At 35.6% G+C, this 10,206-nt stretch overlaps 1 protein-coding gene across 2 annotated transcripts; it reads right to left on the reverse strand.

The window, feature by feature from the left end:
- Positions 1–5,011: 5,011 nt before the first annotated feature.
- On the reverse strand, positions 5,012–9,430 carry LOC127800095 (E3 ubiquitin-protein ligase PUB24-like). 2 transcript variants are annotated; one of them, XR_008022720.1, is made up of 3 exons: positions 8,087–9,430; positions 7,184–7,267; positions 5,019–5,633 (listed from the first exon to the last, which is right to left on the reverse strand). XR_008022720.1 is itself a non-coding variant. In XM_052334522.1 (2 exons), the coding sequence occupies exons 1-2, from the start codon at positions 9,304–9,306 to the stop codon at positions 7,264–7,266; spliced, it is 1,224 nt and encodes a 407-aa protein (XP_052190482.1). In that variant the 5' UTR covers positions 9,307–9,430; the 3' UTR covers positions 5,012–7,263. The 2 variants fall into 2 exon arrangements, 1 of the variants encoding a protein (XP_052190482.1); XM_052334522.1 differs by having other exon boundaries at positions 5,012–7,267.
- Positions 9,431–10,206: the final 776 nt, after the last annotated feature.

Below are 10,206 nucleotides of genomic sequence, written 5' to 3' on the forward strand. Positions count from 1 at the left end.
ACAAAAAGACCATAAGCTAAGGGTAGGGCAAACCCCAACTACCGAAGCAAAGTAAGGGCTAAGGCAGAACAACCATCACCATTTGGGTCAAGACAAAATAACAACAAAAAAAGAATAAAAAAAGACAAAAGATATATACATCAATGACCAGAAAATACAAAATTAGCATCAAGACACAAAAGTAAAAACTAATATGAGACTCGAGAAATACAATAACCAGCATCCAGAAGCAAACAAGCGAGCGCTCAATAATAAAGGAAGATTTTGGTTACAATTATTCTCTTCCTTTTGTTATTGAAACCTAATTAGTTCTAAGATTTAGAATCTATAATGTCGTTGATTAGATTTTTTTTTTTTTATATTTTTACTTAGTAATCTTCAAATTAGTCGATTTCACCTAATTAACAACAATACAATAATAAATCATATTTCCTAATTAAGTACTCACATAAAAATACAATATTCTAATTCAACCACGGTTCAATCTTAATTTAGAGAGAGAGGGAGAGAGAATGTGGGGTCGACAAGGGGTCCTACAGACAAGGCAAAAGTTGTTGGAATGGTGTAGCTTAGCTAGGTAGGGCACGCAATTGGAGATTATGTTTGATCTTGTGCCCAAAATTAAAAATATTTTACAAGTAATAATGGTCGTTGCCAATAGGACTAGTCCACGGTCCCCTTTCCTTAGTTTCCTCTTTTACTAATAAGATTTGTTGACCAGTGTCCCAAGCTAGATTAGAGTCCTAAACAACAGATCTATCACTTTTTTTTTTGTTTTTTTCATTTGTTTGGCCCATTTTTATTTAGAAAAATAATATTAATGTCGAAGGAGACGTGCCCATTTGTGCGATTATATATAATGCGTGTGCAACTCGTATATTGATATATATATAATTACTGTATAATTAAATTTAAATAGTAACAAGACACGTACGATATAATTAACTGTAACTTGTGTATAGTATTAAATAATTAAATACATGTGAACAATTATTTTGTATATTGATAAAAATACCAATTCTGTCTTAGGCCGACCTTCATCACGTAAGGGGGCAATTGCCGCCCTCAAGTTTGCAAAGATTGCATTTATTTATGCCTTAGCATTTGAAATTCCTTTTCAAATATCCCCCTCTCAACTTTGCAAACATAATTACATATAGACTATAATATTTGAATTTTGTTTTTTGAAAATTGTCCCCCCTAAATATATGATATATGAGTCATCAATTTGTAAAAAAAAAAAAAAAAGAGTGATTAAAACCTTTAATGAATAATTAATCATCTTTGAATTATACATATATTTTCAAGTTAAAATTTTTGATTTAATAGATGAATTTGTTAAACAGAAAACAATGTTAGATCAATAGTCCTGCTTTTTAAAGTTTGATAGTTAGATAATAATATTATAATCTCTTGAGATAGTGTAAATAATTCACTACACATATTCGAAAATTTAAGATATTGTGAGGTTTGTAGATTCAAATCTATTTTCGTGCGAGATTGCATAATCGTCTATGTTTATTTAAGAGATTAAGACCCTTGTGATTTGATTTCTGATGAACCTGTACGTTCACTTGAGTTGTAGAAAAGGTGAATTATGGGTTTTAGATAGGGTGAGATAGGTGCGGGCCGAACGTTGTTTATGATCAAAAGACACCTCGAGTTTTTCATGTTACCAAAAAAAAAAAAAAAAAAAAAAATTCTTGTTACTTACCAAAAAAGAAAATCATATGATAAAAAAAAAGGTTTTCAAAAAATAATATTGCATGTGCTAAAATAAACTTAAAAGATCTTCCTGGTGATGGTTTATTAATTAAAATTTTAGATTATTATCAGAATAAAAAATAATTTATTGTATAATATATGTCTAAAAAGACTTTATCAAATATCAATCTTGTCATTATCGTATTTATCTGAAAACAACCTTGTTATTATATTTTGTCAAAGAAAAATGTTTTAAAAATTTATTAAAACTATTCATTACTTAATTTCATAAGTTTAGTAATTTCTTAGAATATAATATAAGAAAAAATTACTTAATTAAAAATATAAAATGCTATGATTACTATAACAAAAAATAAATTACCCCTAATTGTTGGTTCTATCATTAGGGTTGTAATCGAACTGAGCTTCGCGAGTCTTAAAGCCCAGCTTGAACTCGACTAGTTAGAAAGCTTGGCAAGGGCTTGGAATTGTAGGTGTAGGCGAAGAATGGGTTGGTGTTGTTACAGGAGTCTGGTTGGAGAGAAGATGAATGGCTAGCAATTGCCTTCAAGAGAGAAAGCGGACAGTCGCAAACATAGAGATGGCACACCATTTGATTAGAGAAGATAGATAACAAGTGTCGGTTGCAAGTCGCAACTAGTGAAGAGGAAGAGAAGCCATTGAGTGTCGTCCTTGCCCAAAGCCAAAAAGAGAAGAAGATGAATAGAACAAACGTAAACAGATGGTCTTTCTATTGGAGAAGAAGAGGAAGGAACATGCGGGGAAGGAAGGGAAGGGGAGAGGAAAGGAAAGGAACAAAACATGCAAAAGAAAGAATGGGTTTCTTGCCCCCACGACATAGGTCGAGTGGTCGGACAAATGATATGTCAGGTTCGTATTGGTGGGTTGTGAGTTCAATCCTCGCTCTACGTAGTGAGACAAAGGTTCACACTTGTAATTTACTTTCTCTGTCAAAATCGAAGGCACGAGTAGTGAGGGTCGCGCAAGGGTGATCATCCCAAAAATGAGTTTCTTGGAAAGATCGCCCCCCTAAATCAATCAAATCTAATAATAAATATATATGATATAATGATGATATGTATATGTATTTATATTTAAATAATATTTTTATAAAATATATATCTAATATATACATATATTATTTAACTATAAAATAATATATTTATAAAATTATGAATAAATTTATTAATGTATTTATAAACGAACTAATCACGAACTTCTAATCGGGTCTGGTTGCAAGCCTCTAGTCAAGCCAACTTGCGAGCTAACGATACGAATTTTACTGAATTCAAACTCGGCTCATTTACAAATCAAGATTTAAAATTAGGCTCAAACTCAACTCCTTTACCTTAACGAAAAAACTTGAATGACCTTTTTATCGAGCCAAACACCGAGCTGTTCGTGAGCAACTCGGTCCATTTGCAACGTTATACACCACTGCATCATGTAATATGTATGAAAACAAATTAACATGAAGATAGAATAACAGTAATTAACAGTGTTGCATGATAATATTGGGCCTAACTAACAAAATGCACGGCCCAACAAACTGGATTGGCCCATAAGGTCAATAACATTGAAATTAAACTCTATGTGCTAACGCTCTTCATAGGAGGCCTCATGTATCGGTTGTTTTGTACGTTCAGTCGTTACAAAGACAAGATATATGTGTATGAATGAATCATATATATGAAGGTGAGACCAACTCAGGCGCGACACACTCCTAATTAAGAACACACAAGCAGCATAATTAAAGCTTAAATCTACAACTAGTTGTGTTATAATTTGGAGAGCTCATGCATGCTAGAACAAGTTCTAGACCGATGAATGGAGTCCTTAATTGGCAACAACTAAAACTTCCTTTCTAACTTTGATGGAGTCCTTAATTGGCAACAATTCCATAATGATAGACCAAAAAATTAAGTAATTTGGTGCAAAAATGAGGCTAGTCGAAAGAAAAGTTCCCATCAATAGGGCATCAAAAGCATGGCCTAAAAAGCTAGAGGAGGGTGGTATTTAATTAAGCTAAATGGCGGAACAAAGGAATTCTCTACTCCTAATTAATAAACCCTAGAGAGGAAGATTATTATATTCTAGAGAGTGATAAATTATATCCTTTGAACCCATAGCCAACCGTGACAATCATGCACTGCCCTTTTTGGGATATGTACTGAGAACTCCTAGTCATAGTCTAATAGCACCCAGAGTCATAAGTTACATGCTTTGAATGCCATTAGACTGCAGCCATGGGTTCTTAGTACGTACAAATGAAGAGGGTATATAGTTAGCTACAGATTATTATCAATAACATTAAATTAAAAAGAAATGCCATTGGACTCTGCAGTATCTTATTGTGCACGCCATAGTTGTTTGAATTACAACAATCGATATGTGGGTTGCAGGTTCTTAATTCTTTCTAGGTGGGACTGTTAGCTAGACAAATTCATTAAGCATATGAAGGCTAGGCTAGAAAAGAGATAAAAAGTGTTTCGTGTGGGCCTTTTGATCCACTAAGTGAGGTCCTTTTCCTCCACCTCAGTCATTTGTTTGTTGTCCACATATTTTGCTTAGTCAAACGGTTACTTATGTTATCATGAGCTATGGATCACATAAAATTAATGCAATATTATCGTCTTTAAATATTTAAAACTATACATATATAATATTTCCCGTCATGGATTATATATGATCCACGATTATTATCACCCTACTTTACACTTGGTCAATGGGGGTGGCTGCTTGCAGGAAAAAGTCTCTTATATTGTTGGATATCATTGTTAGCCGCCGGCCCTTCAGTTTATGCTTGGTCATGATGAGTAAAATTTAACAAGTTTCTGGATTTTGTTATTATTATTATTACTCTATACTTGGCATCCATGGTTATTAATTAGCTGCGGTTATAGCTTTATATTTTTGTTAGATCTCTGGGTTCGCAATTCCAAAAATCTATATATAGTTGGAAACCTAATATTTGAATATTTAAATGATTGAATCCTATGAATTTAATAAAATACCGAATATAGACGAAAGATGATATATCTGTATTCAATATTGATTAAGATTTTGTATGATTTAATTTGACATTGAATGACGCTCATGAACACGAGTCCCATATCTAAATTGATTTTGAACAATAAGATCTCTCCCACTACTTCTTAGATAGGCAACTGTTCGAAGGGACAAACATATAACACGTAAAAACCTCTAATCCAAAATTATTATTTAAAGTATTTTTTTATGTAAATAAGAATAAATAAAACAAGAATAACGCCAAAAGGGCTACAAATCAAAGTTAGGGCGAACCTCGAACCACCAAAGCAAAGCAAGGGTTAAGGCACAACAACCATTACCTTTTAGGCCAAGAAAAAATAACAATAAAAGAAGAAGAAAAATACTGAAGATATATATATCAGTGACTAGAAAAACAAAATCGATCAGCATCCAGAAACTAAAGCTGAAACCAACATAAGGCTCGAGGAATACAATAACCATCCTCTAGAAGCAAACAAGCGATTGCTCAATGGGGAGAAACAATTTGGTCTCTCAGAAGCTGCCAGACATGACGAAGAACATGACTTTGAAGAGCCAATTTGAAATGGATAGTCATCAAACGAGCCCACATAGTGAATTGAATCTGGTGAGCCAACTGGCCGGGGAACGAATTTTTCCTGATCTTGAAAACACCTGTTGTTACGCTCTTTCCAGATGAAATACATCAAGCATGAAGCACCAACCTATTTGCCACTTGGCAGGGGCTCTTGTCACTCCATCTCGCAGTTGCCCACCACACACCAATATTCCATTTATGCCAAGGCCAGCTAAATTTCTTCAATCATCGAAAGAAAGACAGCACCTCATGGGAATATGGGCACTCAAAAAATAGGTGACTATGTCTTTCTGCATCCACCCTGCAAATAAAGCATCCATTCGGAAAAGACAAAAATATGTTAACACGATCTAGAGTAGATAAACTCTCCCAAATCGCTAACCAAAGAATGAACGAATGGGCAGGAATACCCACAAACGACCAAACTAACCGATACCAAGGCACCTAAGGACGTTGACCCTAAAGGTCCTAGAAAATAGCTCTAACCGAAAAAACCTCGTTCGAGGCTGGAAGCCAATAAGGCTCATCACAATGCTCAAGAGACGAGGGATGATAGAAAGGTGATTCCGAATAAGGTGAAAAGATGGAGAAGAAGTCTCCGGCCAAATCCAAGAACCATACTCAACAAAATTTGAGACTTTAGCCATTATAGAAATACCTAATTGTCAAGGCAACTGGCGATAGAAGCGATCAATGAGCACCCCCAAAGGGTGCCACTGATCATGCCAAATGAACATGTTTCAACCATTCCCAACCTTCCACAAAAAATGGGATCTTAAAGCCCCTTTAACAAGAGCAGTTTTCGCTAGTACATGGAACTCTAAGAAGCTAAAAGCACGCTTCCTTTACCCTAAAGTAGTGGAGAAGAGATCTAGATATAAATAAAATATTTATTTAATAATCCTCCCATTACGGGTTAATTAAATAATGACCTATACTCTTCCTTGAGTCACACCTAAATTTGAAAAAAATCAATACGCGTGCATATCCCATTAACAATTAATTAGACTACTATCAATAACGATAATGTCATACACATCTCTTAGAAAACAATGGACCATATTATCGGCCTGTTTTTAACAAAATAATATCATTAACAATTAATAGTAGTCCACACAAAATATTTCCAACACCAATAACTAATGTTACTCAATTCAATATAGTTTTATCTAGAAAAAAAGAAAAAAAAGGAGCTAGAAAGAAGACAAGCATGATATATAAGGTGAGCCAGCTAAAAGGAAAATGAGTTTTTCACAAGTATTGCACCCAAAGCGGGGACATTACTATTACTATTTGCAACCCAGTGGCAATTGGAATATATATATAATAATTCTGATATCAATCCGCATATATGAAAACATTGATTTAAAGAAGATAATACAATTGGTACATATTCTGAAATTAAAGTTAATCTTGAAAACACTCTATCCTCAAATCTTAATTAGTGCTAAAGTCATCTTCCCAAATAAATCAATTAACTTCTTATCCAAGAAAAACCTAGGAGCTTCATGCAGAAGTGAGAAAGGCCATTACCAGACCAAAAAAATGATCCAACTTACCATACAGCCTGCAAGCCAGGGTCACAGTTCATCTGAAATATATTTATATATATATATATATATACATATATCGACGTTATTTATAATATCCAAACATTAACTTTACCTTCCCAACCATTCATCATGAATCATGACAAGCAAAAGGGAAAACATTTTAACAGATACAAATACTTGCTTCTCCAATTTATATCTAGAGTCTTTCTTAAGGTGTATTTAAATATTTTTATTAATCAATATTTAATACATCGTCTTATAAATTAATTATTGAAAAGTCGTAAAGAAAGATACCAACATATATATCTATATGTCCATAAACGCGAACAGTCTGAGAGACATTATGGAGAACCTGATCGTCCATCGACCACCCGTTCTTCATCTGCATACCATTGCCATGTAATAACGTTAGATAATATTGGATCAAATTAATGAATGTGCCTTTCAAATTAAACACGCACATCTCTATCAATTCAATGTTAATTCAGCATTGATCCCCTAGATATTGGAGTTTCCATAAAGATTCAAATAAATTAGAACAGAGATTTGTTGTTGGGGCTAGAAAAACAATATTAAATTGGAAGTGGAATGCATACAAATGTTAACTGTTCCTCAAATTGCTGTCCCACGACTCACATTCATATGGAATTATATTTTGCATATATATACGAATTTCTACACATGATATATATAAATGAGTTGCATCTATTAGAAACGCATAATTAATTAATTAAAACCTAGCAAAAAAGAAAAAAAAAGGCGCATAATTAGAATAGACATTGGCTGCAACCTTGTACCATGATCTGAGGAGCTAAAGGATTAATTAATGTGCCCCATAAGGATGCTAAATCTTAAAGGGGATCTTTCAAATTTTAAAAATTTAAACTTGTGATTAGAGTTTTACTGACCTAATTATTACAATTTTTTTTTTTTGGGTTTTGGTTATAAATTATAATTAAATTAATGTACAACTTGGTGGTGGAGTAGGGGGTATTTCTCCATGTTAGCTATACTAGTTGTGAAATCAAATCTCTCTCAATGTATGAGCCCATTGACCCATGGTCAACTAATTTCTTGATATATCTTTCTCAAGTGATCAGCCAAGAATGATTATGAAGAACTACATATACATGTTAATTAACGAGAAACAAACTGACTTCACATGCAAAATAAATTTCGAAAAAAGATTCAAACTGGTTACCTAGGGTCTTTAGTTAAGAGATAGACAGCAATACAAGGAGAGTTGTTCCAAACATTGGAGTGCATTCTAAGCACCTCTCTTGCTTTGTTCTTCAAGAACTTTGCACAGTCAGCTTGAAGCACCATGCAGAGCTTTGACACTGCCCCAACCCTCAACATCTCCATCAGAACCTCCTGAGTTGCACAGTATCTGGCAACCAATGTCAGTATCTGAATCGCCCGTTCGTCTGTCGCCGGAGAAACCCTCAAGATCCTTTTCGACACCATAGCCACGCTGCCGGCATGCTTCAGAAGCTGAGCTCTACCATCGGCGCAAGAACACAAGCGAGCTAAAAGGCAGAAAATTAGTTCAGTAACCCTCTTTTCGGGCTTACTGAGTTCAAGTTCGATGAGCTCGAAAACTGCCCCGGCCTCGACAATCTTCCCCCGGTTTCTTCCCCATGGACAAACCTCTATTAGTACATGCAAGGCAGCTTTCGTAGCTTGCTGGCACGCTTTAACATCTGTCAGAACCTTGACAATTTGGTTGAAGAATTGGGGCTTTAATCGCTCAAGCAGACTTGAACTTGCAACTTCAAGGATCAGTTTGAGCACTAGAATCGCGTGTGTTTTCACTGCAATCTGGTTGCTGAATCGTAGAACCCACAACAAAGACTCGATGAGATCGAAGTTTTCTTTCACCAGTTGCTTCGATTCCATGTTAGGTTTCCAAACAAGGTGGAGAATTTTCAGGGCTTCCTCGATCCCATTGGTCTCTTTCTCCATGAAAAATCGTGTAATGTTAGAAACCATAGCCTTGACAACGCCAGCTTCAGCCATGCAAACCCTATTCTTTTCAAAATTCCGATCATCTTCTGCAATCTCTTCCAGTTTCTTCAGAGCTTCCATATGCAGTTTGGGAACGTCGAGGTTTCGGATGAGTTTGTAAACAAGGGACTTTGTGAGAGGCGGTTTCGGGGTCGGAATCCTGTCCACCCCATTTTTAGCATTGGCAACGCACCAAGCCTGGATGAGCCGGCGAAGAGTGTGGTTGGGCGTCAAGTCGGAGTCTCTGGGCAGAGGCTGCTTGGTGACCGGACATGTCGGGAACCTGGCCGTCAACAGCCAGTGCTCGATGCTTTCCCGGTCGTACGTGATGCCGGAAACCGCCGTGACAGGGTCTTTCATGATCTGGAGGGAGATCGGGCAGAGGTAGTATTGAGGTATCTCGACTTCATCCATGCCTCTCTGTAGGCTAAGAAGGATTGAAACTTCACCAATATAATATTTGCAAGTTTAGTTGCAGCTATATATGATTCAAGAAAGAAAAGGGAGATGGAGAGCTCTAGAAAGAGAGAAGAGGAGGACTTTGTAATTAAGACGGCAGGCATGGTAAGAGATAGCGGCTTGTTTTATTCATGGTTTGAATTGAAAACAAGCAGGAAACTGTTGCCGCTGTACGTATTTCTTGAAAAGGTATTGTTGTGCTATTATTGCTTTATTTTTTTAATACAAAAAAGTTGTAACGGCACTATTTTATGGTGAAAAGATCATAACAACTCTCACTCTCACATTACTTAATAATATTTTGATCGGATTTTATACCCAATTTTGCAAAAGTACAGAATATACTTTTTTTAGTTCTTTTGAGGTTTGGCCAATCACATATAAATTCAAACTTTATATACAATTTTTATACGTACCTAACACGTGGCTTATCCACAGACTTAGTTTTGGTAATTTAACTTACAAAAAGAGTGGTTATTACGTCATTTTACATTTTCAATGGTTCTGTAATAAATATATGTGCGTGCGTGTGTTTAATTATTTGGTGGTTTTACTGGTCATATACAGTTTAGTTTGGGGTGATGCCTTGGGTGGTCAACGGCGGTGCGGAGCTAATAATATAAAGCACGTTGGTCTGACTTTGATTGGGGGCGCCCCATTTGCAATTGGGTGGCACTTTTGACCACGTCCTCATCTAATGGACCAACCCCTCAGCCCGCCCGCCCGCCCGCCGAATTTTCCGCTTTGGAATTGGAATTCTTCCAACTCTGTAATAAAATTGTTTGCGTTTATTATGAATTATTACGACATATTAGGCCGAATTCGTTGGCCGAGATGCCCCCTGCCCCAGAATAT

The sequence above is a fragment of the Diospyros lotus genome, chromosome 1 (assembly GCF_014633365.1).
Source record: "Diospyros lotus cultivar Yz01 chromosome 1, ASM1463336v1, whole genome shotgun sequence".
Taxonomy (NCBI): domain Eukaryota; kingdom Viridiplantae; phylum Streptophyta; class Magnoliopsida; order Ericales; family Ebenaceae; genus Diospyros; species Diospyros lotus.